We start from the raw sequence: 19,667 nt of genomic DNA, 5'->3' as shown, positions 1-19,667 counted from the left end.
CTGAGCCACTTGACTCATAAGAAGCAGATGTCCATTTTTCGTCCGCAACTGCTAAAGAAGGGAAAAGTAAAACCTGTTTTTCAGGTACTAGAACTTAGAAGCACTTGAAAAGTCAACCCTAGAAAAGTCGACATCAAAAGTTAATAGGCCTACGCCGTCCTTGTGTCTGGTAGCAGAACTAATGGATCATTGAGAAACGAATGCCTTTCTGATACTCTGATTGCAGAAAATGTAAGCAATAATGTCCACACTTGGTCTTCCATACATCGTCCTCCAAGTTTACCCTTTTTTGACATGCCGAAGAATATCCGACAGATCAATTGACATCGGGCCAGGTGGGCTTGAATCAAGACTAATCCAATTAATAAAACGCACGTGTTGCGTGCATGCATGAAACGTAACTTGAATAGCGCCACCATGCATGCTAGCAGTACACTGAAGCAACATGGCCGAACTGAAGTCTCTTCTTGAGAAGTCTGCGTGGTTCACCACAGATTTGTACACGAATCCCTTCAAAAGGTAGTGCCAAATTGGATCTCATGGTTATACAGTTTACTTTTTTAAAGGGCGCTAAGTAGGCTCTATGCTAGGCCTATGTGTTTTTAATTTATGGGCATGATTTGATTGCATAATGCCAGGCATGGGGGGGGGGGGGGGGGGGGGCTGGGGAACCGTCCCTAGTCCGAAAATTTGGGACAATGTTGGCATAGAACCAGACTAAGAAGTCCTCAAGAAAAGTCACTGCGCATGATCAGTGCAGAGCAAATACCATTTACTGTTTAAAATTAATTAAGCCGGCACCTGCATGCTAATTATACAGTGACATGACTGATATTAAACTATAGTATGATTTTAGACAATTAGTCACTCGCATGCTTTTTTTCTTCTTTTTTGGCAGGCAATTCATAAAGAACGCAGTCCTCTTTGGTGTTGGTGTATGGCTAGCGAGAGAGTTCGCTGACATAGATGTTGTCGGGCCGGCAGTCCCATTGGCATGATACAATGGATGGATAGGTAATTAAAATACATGTTTATTCCCTAACCACCCAAACCCTTCAAAATCCAACTGCATGTTTTGTTTGATTCTGTTGGAGTGAGTACTGAACGAATAAACTGATTATGCTTTACATGAGGTCAGGCATACCACTCTCAATACTGTGTATGAGAGTCCCAAAACGTAAGGTACATGTATTGAACACATGCAGTACCAGAATATAGACTGGCACCTGAAACAACCAGTCCAACACTATTTTAATACTGCTTCAATCAAGTGTGTCAAATATAAGAAACGTGGCATGAACCGGGAACTAGTCTCTAATTACTGCACATTTCTTTATACAGGCATGCAGCTTTTCCTCGGATCCGCTGATTTCCTCGTTTTTTACTTCTCGTGAATGTCATTACAAATTAAAAAATAATGTACAAGGTCTTGTTTGGTTTGGAGTTTCCTCGTTTTTTCCCTTCTAATTTCCAAGTTGCATGCCTGTTTATAGTCAGCCACCAGACTAATGACACTGAATGAAAAGGTCAATCTTTTCAAACAGTTGGACCATGGTTGGACATGTACCAGTCTAGTCTATAGCCCCATTTTGAAATCACTTGACTTCCATCTCATGTGCCAAATATTTAAGAAATGTCTCCTTTTGAAAATGGAATTGAGTCTGCAAACTTAGTTGGTGAAATACTGAGGACCTTTTCTTTGCCCAATGAAAAATTTTGGAGAAATTTGCTGGCTAGAGAGTGAGTAAAGTTGGCCTGATTTAGTTGTGCACGCTTCAGAGTACTCCAGGTCACAGTCTGGCATACCACCACAATCAGAGTCCAACCGACAGTTTTGTTGTAGAGTTACCATATGGTCAGAGTTGTAATGACTCGAGTCAATGACCCGACTCAAGTCCGACTCGAGTCAACATTTTTGGTGACTCGACTCGAGTTCCCATGGGTAAATGACTCGACTTGACTCGAGTCACTGCAAGCAAATGACTCGACTCGACTCGAGTCCCTCACGAAAAGATTCGACTCGACTTGAGCGAAGGCTAATCAGACTCGAGTCCCAAAAATAAAAGCAAAATTTTGCGAAAAGTATTTGCAATGACTTACGCTGCGAATTTTATGTTTATTTACAAACATACAACGTGTCACAGACTACCACCTTATGGTCCTGGAACGCACAAAATACTATTCAAGAACCGGATTTTAAACACATTTTCCAATTCGTTGTTTCATCATTGGCTTTGGGCGATTTCTTATAAAGCCTCTTGGATTCGAACGCCGGCTAAATTTATGCCCTCCTTTTATATATTTTGGTAAAAAGTGTTAAAATATTCGTGACTCGAATTGACTCAAGCTAAATATTTGACTCGACTCGACTCGACTCGACGTTCTTGACCTAATGACTCAACTCGACTCGAGTCACTTCTTTAAAATGACTCAACTTGACTCAAGTCACTTCTTTAAAATGACTCGACTCGACTCGCGTCACAAAAATCAGTGACTCGTTACAACTCTGCATATGATGATGGAATTTGCAGGAGTGAGGAAGATTGTGTCCACGTGCATAATTTGTCCTTTTCGAATATTCAAACTTTCAAAATGCTGTTCAAATATTCAGTTGATCAAATATTCGGGACAGCGGCCTTGCCTACACGAAATCAACTTTCAAGTTCATTTCTTTATTTATAATGCTTTGTTGTTTACATCTCTCTGTATTTGCAGCTACACGGCCACTGTTTGCAACCGGAATCAAGCCCCAGCTTTATACAAGAAATATGCACCAGAATCAGTCGCAGGGCTCAGCCAGTCTATCAACGCTAATAACTGAACCATAGGAGACCAGTTGGGGACCCTCTTCAGAGCACATGGCAGTATGGAGACTTTTGCTGCATTTTACAAACCTCGGCTACACCCCAGCAGTAGCTTCGGGAGATTTTTCAACCCCTGATGACTTTGAAGGCTCCAGCTCAATATAGGTCCATGTATACATTTTGTTCAGGAGCATCAAACCTTTATAACCCAAGTCCAAAGTTTAGATGTAGAGCATTTGTTTGCGTTTCTATTTTAAAAGCTTCGAAAATGATTTTGGAGGTAGAGATGAAGGCGAACGGGAGACAAAGTCAAAATTTCGAAAATGGCTTCGTGAATTGACCTCAGAAAAGTATCAGTTTGGATTGTTATTTAGAGTCGGAGGCATGCATTCTTGAACAGGAAAGTAAGCAAGGAAATGTTGATTGTACAATTATTCTACTTTTTTGGGGGGGGGGTGGTGGGGTGGGGTGGGGTGGGGTGGGGTGGCTTATTCAGGAAGGTGGGTGCCATCAGGTTGATTTGATGGATACAGTTGTATTTATTTGTGTTTTGAACAATAAAATCTATGCAGGAACTTACCGATCCCGTAGTGTGTCATTTACTTGATGAATACTAAGCTTTTAACCCCAACTCCCTGGGTCTTTTTGCTAGGATGTAGCCTCAATCCTGCAAAATCCTCCAATTGGCCTCGTGGAAAAATAGCATATATAGTCTCATTCCTGCAAATTCCTCCATTATTTCTTGAATATGGTCCATTGAGGGGTGACCACTGCCTGAATCCTGCAAAATCCTGCGGCAGTGACTGTCAATATGTTGAGGCATGACCAGTGATGTCCTGGAGCAGTATGGAGGATTTCAAGCATAATCCAGGCATAAATGTATGCATGGCTGAGCAAAAAAACACAAGGTCCGGCCCAAGACCTTGACAAAGTGCATCCTACGAAATCAGTAATGCACTTTTGCCTACGTAAACCTCCAATCCTCCAAATTCCTCCACTTTGGCAAAAAGGATTTTGAAGGATTCAGTGCGGTTAGGGTAAATATCAAGAATTCTTACTTGGATTGGTACATTGTATCTCCGGATTCAAGGTTGCAGACTTTACCCCGACTGGTCTGGTATCAAATGTTGGAATATAAGGACACAAACTTCTTGTTCAGCAAGAAGTTTTGAAGACTCGGATATAAGTTGTGTATAAAAAGAAATCTGTTTTTCTGAACCATGAGATCAAATTTTCAATTTTTTTTTTTGCCAATTCAAGGACACGATCAATACTGGCTTCAACCTTGTCACGGGTCCAATTGAAAAATGCCTGTTTTGCTGCATGCCAATTTCAGGACTTTTGGACTACACTACTGAACAGAACGGAGAAATGTCTGCTATTCGTTGCAAAATGTTACAGATCAGTTTATTATTCTTCCTATTTCAATATTACAATATACATTTTAATACTGTACATGCATGTACATGTAGTAATTGAGAATTTGGAGGAGTATTTCTTACTTAAAAAACCCAACAGTTTGATGATTTCAAGTTTGGGGCAGCACAGCGACTAATCGGTTAACCCTCCTACTATAGTACAAATAGAACTATCCACTTCTCCTGTAGCATATCGTCAGCAACACCACAAAGTAACACTCATGTACATACCAGTAAAAACTAGCAATCGGTGAAAACGGCATCTAAAGCTGAACGCCTTCTAAAACGACACTTTGCGTCAAAACGGCAGAGTATTTTCAGTTGGGTTTCTCGTGGACACTTGATGAATTGATTTTTATTAAATCTGCTGTTTTTCATCCATTTGTGTATTAAATCAACAAGAAATAAGAGGAAAAAAAGGTGAGTGTTAGTTCTTGAAACCGAAAAAGCTGCGAAACTGTAAATTTTCGTTTTCACGAAGTAACACTCTTCAATGTATACAACACGAGGAAAGTGCAACTTCAGGTCACAGCGCGCGCGCTCATACGAGGAGAGTGTTACTTCGTGAAAACGTTGTTGCTCACACTTAAGCAGAGTGCGCACCATGCATTGCAATGGTAAATAGAACTTGAGTGTTACTTCGTGAAAACTAAAATTTTCACTTTTGTGCTAAAGTTGCCATGGATAATTAGCGTAATTATTAAAGTAAAGCTCTTGAAGCTTTGAAACTCTGTGCAATGGTAGGCCTTGATAAATAACGTTCAAAAATGGAAAAAAAACTGAAAATCAAAAAAAAAATTGCTTTAACACGTGGAATGTTACATTTTTGTACTTCGTGGTGTCGGTGACGATATGTACAGGCTGGTCACCAACTGCCAGAACCCCCATGGATTAAACCACATAACTGTCAAAACCTGTTGAAGGGGTTTGATAGACAGGGTCACCTTGAATACTGCTACAACTTGTGTAGCAGCCATCTTAGAGGCCAGTGCCTTTGTTTTACTGGGATATGCATGAGAGAACCTTTTGTGCCTTCATTGCTACTGAACTGAATCCATCATTGACAGGCACTCGCCAGCGATGACCCACCATATCTATCTATGTCAGTCAAGGCATGGTACCCTCAGTTAACAAAACTACCACAGCCTGTCACTTGTACTAATTATACGAGCCCAATTTACAGAACTGTTTAAACCTGTCACCTGATGGGTTTTGATGGTTGTCTATGTTTTTGATCTCTCTCCATGTTTTCACAGAGAGGGAACATTAATGTACTCTAAAATGCTGCAAGGAACTATTGCGGCATTCCATATTTGGCAGTGACAGCTGAATTTCAGCCAAATACCAACACATAGTCCACGACCAATAATGGTTCAGACTCTGAGATGATGAGAATCTGCGTTTCTCAATCACGTCCAGCTACAATGCTGTGAACAAGTTCCAAATACTGGACCTCAGAGCTACAGGTACACGGCACCAGTACCCAGTGTAACTCAACACTCCAAGATCCTTCTAAACCCACTAGGAAGTTTGAGATAATTTTGAAGGATTGAAGAAGGTACATGTGTAGAGCACAACCACTTTGAACTGGACGCACAATTACTCCCCTCACTCGTTTACAAAAAGAAAATTACGAATGACTTGCGCTATACAGTCGAATGATCGAATCTCGTTAGTACAAACTCTGTTAATACAAAATACTGGTTATAACAAACATAAAGCCTTAGTCCCGACTGTGCATTTATGTGCACAATGAATGGGACTGATGTTCCTGTTAATACAAAATTCTGATATAACAAACAATTTGGCTAGGTCCGAACGAGTTTATATTAACGAGACTTGACTGTGTACAGTTTGTGCACAATTACAATAAAATTGCATTGTAGGCAGATGTAGTACTCGAGAACATTTCCAGTACTTCAAGTACTTTGCCATGAGTACAAGTTAAAGGGAATATACATCATTTGCTTTTGCTGTAATTTTCAGAAATGGATGGAATTGGGGGGTTGGAAATATATAGCAAATATAGTTACACTGACTTTTTTGAGGTTTTGGGTTCGAAAATGCTATAAAAACCAAGAAAAAACAATCATTTTCCTGTAGTCTGGTTCCCTGACTCCATATAAGAAGAAACAGAGCAGTTTACATACATTGGGGAATTGTAAGGTCAGGGAACCAGTCTAGCTGGCTCGTACCCGTTCATAGGTTTGTAATCGATTGCAAACAAGTGCGATGGTCAATTGAGGCCAGTATTTGAAAAAAGCCAGTTTTTTCCAACGCTGATCGGCCGATCAGCGTTGGAAATTGATACAAAAATACCACTTTTCTTGAAAATGACAGTATACCAGGTGCCATGATTTTACAGGATGCTTTACACTGTCATTCACTAACAGTCCAGCAAGGTATTTCAAAATGATTTGGTAGTTTTATTTTTTGATGTTTGCAAATGTTGTATTTTCCCTTTAAAGTACAAGTACGATTCCTTTCCACAAGTAGGAGCACAGTTCAAAGTGTCACGTGTTTTCAAGAGCTGTTTGTTGTCAAACTAGGCAGAAGCCTAGGCCTCCCAAACAGAGGAAAGCTACTTCTTTTCCTGCATCTAGCTCTTAATATTTTTACAATTTTTGCGGGAGAACATTTGCAAGAGCACAAGTACTTTGTCACGAGTACAAGTACAGGTAATATTTTTCTTGCGAGTACGAGTACATGTACGAATACCAAAGAAATTAACAGTACCAGTGCGGGTTTTACACCACTGGTTGTGGTACTTCCATAGGCAAACAAACCAGTGTGCCCATTGACTGTGTCCGTCCAATGAAAATCTCACAACAAATGGTCAGGAAGTAGCATCTATAGTTCGTGCATTGTCTCTCCGTAGCTTTACATGGGTCTTGAACTCTTGGTAGCTCGGAAATGAAAAGTAGCTATTCCTGCACGCTTTGGGAGGACTCGGGATGAATCCCAAGCAGCTTAGAGAGGGTGCAGGGTTTGATAGTCTGAGGATGATGAGCTGAGAGCCGGCTCCCTTCACCTTCCTCCAGGCCCCTTCTTGAAGTTATTGAAGTGTTCCAGGTACTGTATCATGGTGTCGACGGGAGTGACCGGCAGGTCCTGCTTGGCCAGGAGAGTCGTGGGCATGCTGGGCAACTGGTTGCCCATGAAACTCTGCATGAACTCGCTCAGGAGGTTCCAGCAGTCAGATACAATGATGCATGGTGTGTACTCCACCTAAGGATACATAACAGAGATACTGATTGTTCATCATCAATTAATTAATCCACAATTGGGAATTGGCAATATGTTCCTGTCAAAGAAACTAAGTTTGTGCCCGACTGGCTGACTCACTGCATGACTCACTGACTGACTGTCAGTTTTTACCTGGGCAGTGCTTCATCGTATAGGATTACCCTGCTAACGAGGCCAATTAATGAGCTAAATCTGGCCAATAGGGCGAGTAAACGGACCTCAAAACCTGTGAGAGTTTACAAGAATGCAGCACATCAGGGCACCATATGTAGAATCTTTAATATGTGTCACATCCTATTTTTCACATTTACTTGGTGTCCTGACTGGGCCCAACCAATCAAGGGCAATAAATGGGTATTTAAAAAAAAAAAACCCAACTAAAATTGTTGACCTCAACTTCCGTTCAATCCATCACACACATATAACAATTAGGTAAATTCATACACAGGAGTCTGTGACTAGATTAATGTTTGGTACAAAGACGTTCACATAAAAAGTGAACATGGATTGGCGAGACTTACACATTCTATTGTGTAGACTATGAAAAGGCTTCCAGTGAAAAGCCATTCAAAACCAACTGAATAGAATTTTTGCACTCAAGAGACCAGCCTAACTAGGCTTGCCTGTCTGTTTTTACATTGTCAAGAACGACTTCTAAGATGCAAGGTGTACATGTACCTCAACAAGAATGCCCTTGGTGTGTGGGCCGATGGACACAATGCCAACCTTGACCAGAAAGTCCCCCAGCTCAAAGCGCTGGCCCTTGGACTCCACCCGGGCTGATTTCCTGGGAGTGTAGAATCCTGAGAAGAAAAAAACCAAGACGATCACAGAAAACTGGTCAACGTTTCTTGTAAGGGTGTAAGTCGGTGGGGGAGTTCCGGACATTGTATCGGGTACTATTAAAGTTGCAAGATTCTGAACAACTTCCCCGCAATCTTCCCGCAATGAAGTATTCAGCATTGATGAGTGAAGTTTTATTGAAAATTTTCCTGTAACATGTCCGGGACAAATGCAGAGCTTCTTCCGGACAAAGTGAATGATTCTACCAGCAACTTGTTCGCAACTCATTCTGGATGTGAATTGAGACTGGCCCTTACTACACTGTGGTGGAGCTTGGAGGATTTCAAAGGGTTCTAGCAAATTTGCTGAGGGAGTTACAGTGTGGACAGGACAACCTAAAGTGCATAATTTAAAGATTTTCCACCATTCCTTACCCCTAACCCCCTTGAGTGATCTACTAGGAACATTCCTCACTCTTGCAAAATCCAACACCATAAGGGCAATTCCACGGTTACCCATGTTACATTTTTGATGTACTTTTGAGTTTCCTTGGGCTGTAATTACCTTACTGAAAAGGTTTAATCACTGTTATCCCCATGGCAGATAGAGTAGACCTAGACCTACCTCAGCACCAAAGGTGACATCCAGAAAAATGTGTTGTGTATGATAAACAAGACGCACAAAATCGGTTACTCACGTTACGAAAGTGTAACGTGAGCAAAACAGTTATTAAACCTTTTCAGTAAGGTACTTACAGCCCAAGGAAACTCAAAAGTACATCAAAAATGTAACGTGAGTAACCATGGAATTGCCCATAAACTCCACACCCAAACTGTTGGACTCTGATTATGGTGGTATGCCTGACCCCATGTAAAGCATAATCAGTTTACTTGTGCAGTTACTCACTCAAACAGATTCCAACAAAACATGCAGTTGGATTTTGAATGGTTGGGGTGGTTAGGGTTAACTTGTAAGCACTATTATAATTAGCTTTATCATTGCGAGTGCCTGAACAACTAAATTGTTGGTAAGAACATTGCAGCGACGTAGCTTTCGATGTCATCGCGACATCTGCATTCAGCGTAGTGACTTAAACCACTCCGGTCATGTGACCACCTTTTGGGCGATCACAAGCCAGCAGGTCATCGTAGATGGCTGGCAGCTCGTCGCCCAAAAAGTGGTCACACGACCGGAGTGGTTTAATTCACTACGCTGAATGAAGATGTCGCGATGACATCGACAGCTACGTCACTGCAATATTTTTGATTCCAAAAAGATATTGAAAAATTTCTTATCAACGTGATGGAATCCAATAGTATACAAGCTGCTAAATTGTTGGTTTCCTATTAAAAACAATGAAATCACTAAGAAGCACTGTTCCTGCTGACTCACCCTTGAGTTTCTGCATGATGCCCTCCAAGTGGTTGTCGGCAACAAGGAATGCCCCGGTGTCGGTGATGCTGAAGCATGTGAGTGGCTGCTCGCTGTTATGCATCAGGTGTACCAACTTGGTGGAATCTGAAAAAGAAACATTGTAATCGGGTAATCATAAGCCGCCACAAGTCATCTTAAGTGATCTTTATTCATTCACAAGACATCACAAGACATCACTAGTCTCTTTTAGTTAATCACAAATTACAAGTCAATCACAAGTCATTCACAATCACAAATCGAATACAAGTTATCACAAGTCAATCACAAGATATCACAAGTCTTTACAAAAAGTCAATAACAAATCAATCGCAAGTGACCTTAAATAATCTCACATCAGTCAAAATTCATCACAAGTCATCTCACACCATCACAAATGATCACAACTCAATCGCAAGTCATCACATGTCAATCAATTATAAATTATCCTACAACAACAAAAAGTCACATGATATTCCAATGGTTTTCCTTTGCAAAAAAAATTGGCCGTCCCTTGGTACTTCAGGCCTAGCATGCCTAGTCCGAAAATGTGGGACTCTCAATACTGAGTGTAAGAGTCCCAAAATTAGGGTTTTGAAAACATGCGACATTTACAAGAAAACGGACTGGCACCTGAAACAACCAGTCCAACACCACTTCATACTGCATCAATCAACTGTGCCAAAAGAAACATCTGGCAAGTCTAGCAGTACTGGTCTCTATTTCTACATATTTCTCCTTAGTCAGCCACCAGACTAATAAAGAGGTCAGTCTTTTCAAACAGTTGGACCATTTACATTTGCCAGTTTAGTCTTTGGCCTCAAATTGATATCACCTGACTTCCCTCTGAGGTGCAAAATATTTAAGAAATGTCTCATTTAAAGCCAGAGTCCATCATTTGCAGCTATCTAAAAAGTAACTGGCGTAATTTTTGTTGAAAAACATACTTGGTTGAAAGATAGTAAGGGGAGAAACTCCCTATGAAATCATTCTTTCTGGCAAGCTGTTGTTGTGAAGAAACAAAAGAAAGCCTTTCCAACGGTGCTTCTTAAGAAGCAGCGTAGGAAATTCAAATTAGTAGTTCGTTTTGTTATTCGGCGAAAGTATTGGCACGACACACACGCGCACGCGCACGCTATAATTCGTTGGATCAGTGCTCATCATCGCGTAGCTGCAATCGGCTCAGTGAGAAGTTGTCTCGGACGCTGAATTCAGGCCCGATTCAAAACATGATTCAGCAACTTTTGATTTGAAATCGAGATCCTAGAATGTTGTTTTTCTCGAAATATACAGCTGAAGCTGAGCTGAAGCTTCATCAGGTTAGTTGTTCAGCACCCTTCTTTAGATCTTGAGCACTTTTGTTGCTTCAAAGGAACAAAATGCACAAATTACAAATGATGGACTATACCTTTAAAAGTTTATTTGAGACTTCAAACTTGGTTGGTGAAATACTGAGGACCTTGTCTTTGCCTCATGAAAACTTTTGAGAATTTTGTCAGCTAAAGAGTGAGTAAAGTTGGCCTGATTTCGTTTTGCATGTTTTTCAGCGCTCAAGGTCCCAGTCTGCTTGAGACCTAACTTGTGAAGAAAAAACAAGAATGGGTGATAATGGGCTCCAGAACAAAAAAGGAAGGAAGGAACCCACTGATGATAAAGCATAAAAAGCCCAGGAGGATCACACAAATAAAATGTACATTTTCTTACTTATCGTCGGAACTGATGATTGGTACGTCTCACAGTCCACGCAGAAGTTGCCGGTCTTGACTGCTCCCAGGACCTCAATCCGCCGTGTCAGCATCTCGACAGTCTGCTGCACTGTCCTGCTCTCAGTCACTGGCCACTGACAAACACTGGAACAAAACCACGCCAGTGTTATTTGTGACAATCGTAGATTACAGTCAGTCAAGTTAGGAGGTTTTATACTTGCCATGATGGTTTGTAAGTTGAGTTTCACAAAGAAACACAGACAAGACATGTCACACTCACATTTAGTTTTAGGCAAAATGATTTCCCCATCATTCTAACACAGGAGGCAATTTTTTGCACTGACTAGACTAGCAGTAGGAGTATTCAGTCAGTATTCTGTCTGTCAGCATGTTAAGGGTTGGCGTAGCGGTCCTTTCCTCGCCTTCCACCGCTGTGACCCGGGTTCGAATCCTGCCTGGGCCAACATGTGGATTGGGTTTTCAGTCCCTGCCTGATTCCTTGTTGGGTTTTCCGCAGAATAGTCTTCTGAGGTTTTCCTCCCACCTCTACAACTGTAATTTCTCCTCATTGCCTCCTCTCATTGTCTCCTCTCAAGTGATGTCACGTGACCCATGATGACGTCATGGTGACGTAATTGCAAAAAAAACACATCTGCAGTGGATTGGTCATTCATGTATTGACAAATGAAGTTCATATATGTTTCCATTTTTCCAAACAGTTCTGGAGAAGGATTTGCTGAGAATATGCTGAGAAGAACAAAAACAGTAAATTTTTACAAAACCAATAGCCTAATAGGCATGATAGGTGTTGGGCTCATGGAAGGCTCAAGGCCCAACACCTAAATAGAATAAACAAATGACAATGAATGACAGAATACTGATTAGGCCTTGTGATTTGTTTCCATTCATGATTGATGGCTATGGTAGTGGGTACTGTGTACATATATATTTGGACAGATTCCCTATCTGGCCATCACTAATACATGTATATCAGCCATCAGCAAGTGATAATAAATATGTCCTAAAAAGTCAAATTTACTATTTAGCACTAGCCATGCTAGCACAGGGAAAATAATTTGAAGTAGGCCACTGAGAGTGAGAGTGACTGAGAAAACAGTTTTCGCAGTGGCTATTGTTATGGCAGCCGTAACACATTTCCCATTTTCTATCGTTACGGTAGACTGCAACTTTGATAAAAACATGACAAGAAAATATAAAATTAGAAGGAATTTGAACATTGAAAAAGTGAATTTGAACGTTATGAAATTCGGACTTTATTTCCCTTTAAAATAAATTCTCCAAAGCCTCAGGTTAAAAAAGGAAAAAAATTCGAGTGCAAAACTGCAAAACTGAGATTCGAACCCGCAACCTCGCGGTGCAAAATCCTACCTTCTATCGACTGAGCTGTCGCACTGCTCGCTAAACCGTGTGGAAACAAATAATTATATACCTGCCAGCGTATCAAAAAAGTATCGTAGAGGGCGCTAAACAACGACTGCCGTAACGATAGCCACTCAGTTTTTGCACAGGCAGGGTGTCAAGTGATGGCCAGATATGGGAAATATTTCCATATATCTTGCTGTCCCCCACGAAAAACATAACTATGAAGCTATTATTCTACAATATTTCACTGTAAAAATAAATTTTTAGCAAATAAACTCACCAAGTCACCCCCATATTGCGAAGTACCGAGTTTCAACCCGCTTATTTTCGATTCTTTGTGATGAAGTAAACAGCGCCCTCTGTAGTTTGATCAAACGGAACCAAAACGTGCTATACAGTGAATGATAGCGTGTAGATTAGTGTAAGATTCTGACTTACTTCTGAGGGAGATTTTTACCTTTACTACTCCAGAATGTCGGTAAGTTATTGTGTTTTAATATCAACTGTGCTTTCTGTCTATCTTCTAGATGGGATTTAGAGCATTACTGTGGAATTAGGTTGGTTTAAGACCCCCTTTTTGTGGTCGAAATTGGCGGTAGTGGCCGTGGATGGGGCACGGTGCAAAAATCGCACGTAACGAAAGCCATGTACACACATGCGTCCAACGCACGAGCCAATCGACTTAATTAGGTCTACATAAAAAAACGAAGTGGCTATCGTTACGGCAGTCGTTCTTTAGCGCCCTCTACGATACTTTTTTGATACGCACGCAGGTATATAGCCCCATAAATGTGGCCTATTTACTGGACTGCCTCCGTAAACATAGGCCACACATCCACATGTACAAAAATCGTGTCGACGGAGCCAAATTTTGATTTTCACATTTAGGCTTAGTTTGTAGGGTTTTTTGCTTTAGAAGCATACTCACCCTCTTTACAGGCTAATCAGAAAGTGCTGCCTTTTTCAGATGTCTTATTTTTGTGTCAGGTTGCAACATTTTTTTCTGGATCTTTATTCTTTGGCCAAGGCAATGTTGGCTGTATGGTCATGATGGTTAAATTCTAGCTTGAGCATGTTGAGTAACTCCAGCTCCAATGCTTATCGCATTTAGAGCTATAGAGCTACAACCATCATGACCATGACAACTAAGAGTCCCGAAATAAATTACGCAACCGTATGTCCCAAGTGAATTACAAAAATGGTCCATATGGCCATTTTGCCATATTAGCCCATCCCAGATTCCATTACACATACCTCATACCTAGTCCGAGTAACTTGGACCCAACTTATCGCCTTTTTTAACATTTGGACATGGTCTGGCGATAGACCATGTCCAAATGTTAAAAAAGGCGATAAGTTGGGTCCAAGTTACTCGGACTACCTCATACCATGCAGCAGTCATTCTCAAAGCTAATGATCGACTTGAAACAGAACAAAAGTGACTAAAATATGAGAAATATTGAAGATTACGGTGGCTTCTCTAGAAAAAAAAACGTTTTTTGTCGTTTTTTGTCGTGTGTGCATGTTGTGTACTTCTAGAATCACAGCACCTGCAGTTATGGCTGCATCATATGTGGGAAAACAAATTTCGGGGATCTGCCGAGGCTCTGATTGGTGCGCTCTTAGGCAGATCCCCGAACGCGATTTTTTCCCCGCATGATGCACCTGTGTTTATGGCCGCATCATGTGCGGGAAAAAAATCAAACAAAATGAAATCAACAATCCTTTTCCAACGTTTAAAGGGAATATACATCATTTGCTTTTGCTGTAATTTTCAGAAATGGATGGAATTGGGGGGTTGGAAATATAAAGCAAATATAGTTACACTGACTTTTTGGAGGTTTTGGGTTCGAAAATGCTATAAAAACCAAGAAAAACGATAATTTTCCTGTAGTCTGGTTCCCTGACTCCATATAAGAAGAAACAGAGCAGTTTACATACATTGGGGAATTATAAGGTCAGGGAACCAGTCTAGCTGGCTCGTACCCGTTCATAGGTTTGTAATCGATTGCAAACAAGTGCAATGGTCAATTGGGGCCAGTATTTGAAACAAAGCCAGTTGTTTCCAACGCTGATCGGCCGATCAGCGTTGGAAATTGATACAAAAATACCACTTTTCTTGAAAATGACAGTATACCAGGTGCCATAATTTTACAGGATGCTTTAGACTGTCATTTACCAACATCCTATTAAGGTATTTCGCAAAACCTTGGTAGTTTAATTCTTCGATGTTTGCAAATGTTGTATATTCCCTTTAAACACTGTATACTCAGTGTGTTACCTCCCGAGTGAAAGTTGGAAAAAAAATTCCATCTTATAATAGTTTATGCGGTACCCGCTGCTATGTACATCAGATTCGAACCAGCCAGCTGATCCCATTAGCTCGGTGATTGAGTGATAAAACATCTGCACTAGAAAGCAGGAGGTCGTGGGTTCGAGTCCCACCCGAGTGATTTTTTCAACTTTCACTCGGGAGGTAACACACTGAGTATACAGTGTTTAAACCTCGGTGAAGGGCAAAAGCTTTGATTTATATCACCCTGGCGCAAAAAAATCCATCTTATAAAAATTCCTTTAGCCGATTAGGAATTTGATTGACTATATTTGATTTGTATCACCCCGGCGCAAAAAAATTCCATCTTATAATAATTGCATCTTATTATATTTCAGTTCCTTTAAATTTTTTTTTAGTATTGTGTATTGTTATTTCTTTTACCACAGGCTAGTATGGGATTACCACTCAACCCCAAGCCCTTCCTCAACGGGCTGACGGGCAAGCCAGTCATGGTCAAACTCAAGTGGGGTATGGAGTACAAAGGCTACCTGGTCTCTGTGGACGGCTACATGAACCTTCAGGTAAGACCACTTTCTGCTTCGTCATTTCTGTGGTCCTGCTATTTTATAGCGTCAACAAAGCATCAACAAACATGATCAGCGTTCCTTCAGAATCACACCATTTGGTTTAGCAGGATTTTTGGACAGTTAATTTGCCAATGTTTTCCTTCACAACGGGAGATTTTAGAGGATTCAGGACAGTTTCCTGTGAAAATACATCTAGTTAGGGTTAAAGAGAACCACTCTTTATATTTGAAGACTATTTTTTCAACAATCACTCAGCGTAGTGATCATTGGGAAAATACTTTTAGAAATCCTTTTTTTTCTTGAAAATGGCAGCATACAGGTGCAACTGCCTTTTGAGATGAAAAGAAATCTGACAGAATAGTGCATTTCAAGTTAAAAAAAACACACCTTATTTGCATTGAAATACATTTCTTGTGTCTTTTTGTTTCTATCCCAGCTTGCAAACACAGAGGAGTATATTGATAGTGTATTTCAGGGAAACCTCGGTGAAGTTCTGATCAGGTGAGTTCTATTCTTCGGTTTCGAAAAAAAAAACACAGTTGTTTGAATATTCAGAACATGTACATGTACCTGTACAACACACCATAAGCAAGGGTACAAGTACAGTGTAAGCGATGCAAGCTAGCTTGCCTGTGCTTTGTCTCAGGGATTGTCAAGGTTTAAAGGTAGAGTACAGTAAACTCCAGCTAAACCGACATCGTACAACTCGTCAAATCGCTCAAGTCGGCCGTCTGACTAGAGTCCCGATTGTCCGTAATGCATTTCCATTGATTGTTTTATTTCTAAGTCGGCTTTAATATGTCGCCATTTCGCTCAAGTCGTCGTGTTACTCTCGGTCCCCATTTTATAAAAAGCATTACGAAATCCGTTGTGTAAGTCGGCATTCAACAAATCACACATTGGCATCGACTTCCTGTACTGCGGTTGGCAAAGTGTCGAGTGAAAGTGGTTTCGCACGGCCCGTGATCCTTGCATGCATCGGTGTCGAAAAAGGGTGTCCTACTGCATACATCGCATATGCATTGTGAGCATATCAATACATGTACCAGTACCCCCGCTAGGCTGTACGCATGCGCTCTGTCCATTTTGGGGGTCGTCTTATTGAATGACTACTGCTGCAGTCAATGTGGGCTTGGTATATACCGGACCACGCACGCATTTAATTCGTTACTGGGCACGTGCATATGTATCGTGGTCTCGACTATCAATACCCCAAACGTGATGACACAAGTCGAGGATTAATTTGCTGGATTCAACTCAAGCATTAAGGAGATAATCCAGGGTAAATCAAAGCCAATTAGTGCAATGAATCATGTGCGCAAAAGACCATTCATGTAAGTCGGCAAAATGACGACTTATAGCATATATCGGCATTCGCATAAGTCGTCACAAATTCTCGGGTCCCGAGAGTTCTGGTTTAGCCGGAGTTTACTGTATATCAGTTGTCATTTACAAGTGAATTTTTTTCGTTTGAAGAAACAAAACAGCTCAAAATCTAAAGAAGGTTTTTTAAACCTGATGAGGTTTATCACATCCCTGTGTGAATTGTTTTCGTTTTGCTGAAAGAACACTTACTTTTTTATTTGTGGTCTGTGGACAGAACTTTAAAATGGTGGTTGCATTTAAAAATTCGTAGCTTGAAAATACATGAGTGATTTGAATGATTCTTGTACTAGAAGAAAGCACATAGATTGGGCTTTCATATCCTAGATTTTATAATGCTACTTGCAGAACTTCATATAAAAAAATGGTCCTGCCATTTCGGTTTCCTTTTTTTCTACTCACCCTGCATATGAATTGAGAGAAAAATAGGCGATTTGGGTATTTGACGATCAAATATTTGAATGTTTGGTGTATTCGACGCAGCCCTAGAAATCAGCATGTCACTGTGTGCATTGTAAAATGTACGCAGGCCTTGAAGATATGTACATAGTGATCACCCGCTTTTATTGTCTTTCGATGGACAGATGTAACAATGTGATGTACGTGAGAGGCGTCGAAGAGGAAGAGGAAGATGGCGAGATGAGAGAATGACAGGCAGGTGCCATGGCAACCAGAGGAGATTCAGCACTACCGTCATCATCCTAGGATTTCCTCGTAGTATTTGGGCCCAATTTCACGGAGCTGATTAGCATAAGTTCCTGCTAAGCGATTTGATGTACTGAGCACAAATCTGACAAAAATCTACTGGTAGATTACTGACAGTTTCAGCTGGTGACTGGTTTTTGCAAAGCAACTGTTTTCTCTGCATACAACGTGTAGTAGTTTTTTGTCATCTACGTTGGCTGTTATTTTGGGCGAAGACTGTTTTGTTTGTTTTTCTAAGCAAATGTTAACTCTGCTTATTGGATTTTCTAAGTAGGTCTGTGAAATTGGGCCCCATGCTATGTGTTGCTTCCGTTAACTCTTTCAGTGCCAAAGTCGTACATGTACGAGGTATATTTGTTAGTTCGAAATTGCCAACCTCGTACATGTACGAGGTAATGTTCGTACTTAAAATCGCTAAACCTCGTACATGTACGAGGTAGAGTAAGCATGTTATCACAAGGGGGCGCTCTTGGTCTTTCTAATAATATCATTTTCATTCAGGTACGACCAGTATTTATTTGTTTCATTTGAGTTCTTGCGAGAGGGCGCAGCACTGACACTCGTATATTCTCTAAAATGTGCGGAATTCCCCTTTGTGCAGGACAGTGTTTTAGGGTGTATCACTATGTACATGTACGTGACTACTATTGACCAATATACCAATGATATACCAGAGAGCAACAACAACAAATTTAGTGAGTAAAACTTATTTACTTTTTTTTTACAGAATTTTGAACAATTAAAAAAACGCACTTATCAAATTTCGCGGGCACTGAAAGAGTTAACTGAACCAACATTCCCTATGAATCCAATGGGTTTTTGCCAGTGTGCATTTGAAGGTTGGAGGCATTCCACATACGCGAACAGTGCCAAAGTTGCTCAGGTTCACAACATTTTCTGTACATTATCCACTCCCTGTAGCAGGCATGCAACTGATTACAGTTGACTCCCTAATTTTGACTTCTCTTTTCTGCAATTTAGAATGGAAAACCAATGCAGAGAGTCTTGTTAAGCTTGGATTTTTTCTCTTATTTGTGACTGTATGTCTGCTGTAGGAATTCCTTCGAAAACTTGGCAACGATCCCAAAGTGGGGTGCATCAACGTTCCTCCAGTAAGCAGGTGTACCATGTGCATATGGAGTACCGAAGTGAATACGTCACCCGCACAAAATGTGTGTAAAAGAATTAGCGCGTGATTCAGCCCTAGAACCAACATGCGCATGTACTTCATTCGTTTACACTACACTTTCTCGTTCTAAATGACGTCACACTTCGGTACTCCATACAACGTAGATGATGATTACTTTTCATAATCTTTGTCAAAGATTTTTGATTATTTTCATAATTTTTGTCAAAGATTTTTGATGGGGATATTTTTTGTAAATATTGAACCTTTTTTAAAGGGGCGTTTTGTATGAACTTACATGTAGTTCCTGAGTACTGTATTGAAGAGTAGTGTTGAAATCGAGTCCATCACAAGTCCAGTCACAAGCTAAGTGATGAACTAAGAAAATGCGGAATAACTAAATATGAGAAATTATGAGCAGTTTTTGAAAAAGAACCCAGTTTTCTCCAACGCTGGTCGGCCGACCAGCGTTGGAAATTGATACAAAACTTCCACTTTGCTTAAAAATGTCAGCACACCAGGAGCCATGATTGTACAGTATGCTTTAGACTGTCATTCCCTAACAGTCCAGTAAAGAATTTCGTGGTAATTTGATCATTTTGTTTTTAGATGTTTGCAAATGTTGTATCTTCCCTTTAAGGTTGAAGAATTTGTGGTGGACTTGTTGTCGACTTGCAGAGACTTGTAGTGGACTCGACTACAGCAATGTGGAAGAGTGTTAGGAAAACTGCACTTGTTTTCTTTCCGTGTACTTCCTCACATAATCATGAATTAGCAATATATGGTATCATATCCCGACCACATTGTTGACTATTACACAAATTCACCTCAGAAACTGTGG

General features: G+C 40.6%; 2 protein-coding genes and 1 long non-coding RNA gene across 3 annotated transcripts; 2 read left to right on the top strand and 1 right to left on the bottom strand.

Annotated features, from left to right (window-relative positions):
- The first annotated feature begins 382 nt into the window (after positions 1-382).
- LOC119720129 lies at positions 383-3,212 on the top strand. Its single transcript, XR_005270068.1, has 3 exons — positions 383-519; positions 899-1,014; positions 2,716-3,212. It is a non-coding gene; the product is annotated as an uncharacterized LOC119720129 (long non-coding RNA).
- Positions 3,213-6,690: 3,478 nt separating this feature from the next.
- LOC119720114 (mediator of RNA polymerase II transcription subunit 20-like) lies at positions 6,691-13,120 on the bottom strand. Its single transcript, XM_038189665.1, has 5 exons — positions 13,031-13,120; positions 11,366-11,511; positions 9,644-9,769; positions 8,147-8,271; positions 6,691-7,450 (listed from the first exon to the last, which is right to left on the bottom strand). Exons 1-5 carry the CDS (start codon positions 13,042-13,044, stop codon positions 7,250-7,252), a joined length of 612 nt encoding a protein of 203 aa, XP_038045593.1. The 5' UTR covers positions 13,045-13,120; the 3' UTR covers positions 6,691-7,249.
- Positions 13,121-13,139: 19 nt separating this feature from the next.
- Positions 13,140-18,047, top strand: LOC119720122 (small nuclear ribonucleoprotein F). The gene is made up of 4 exons (XM_038189677.1): positions 13,140-13,228; positions 15,472-15,606; positions 16,049-16,113; positions 17,580-18,047. Exons 1-4 carry the CDS (start codon positions 13,223-13,225, stop codon positions 17,644-17,646), a joined length of 273 nt encoding a protein of 90 aa, XP_038045605.1. The 5' UTR covers positions 13,140-13,222; the 3' UTR covers positions 17,647-18,047.
- The last annotated feature ends 1,620 nt before the right edge of the window (positions 18,048-19,667 follow it).

This window comes from Patiria miniata, unplaced genomic scaffold (genome assembly GCF_015706575.1).
Source record: "Patiria miniata isolate m_02_andy unplaced genomic scaffold, ASM1570657v1 HiC_scaffold_13, whole genome shotgun sequence".
In the NCBI taxonomy this organism is placed as follows: Eukaryota; Metazoa; Echinodermata; class Asteroidea; order Valvatida; family Asterinidae; genus Patiria; species Patiria miniata.
The sequence above is the reverse complement of the archived record's forward strand: the minus strand, read 5'-3'. Positions and strand labels throughout refer to the sequence as shown.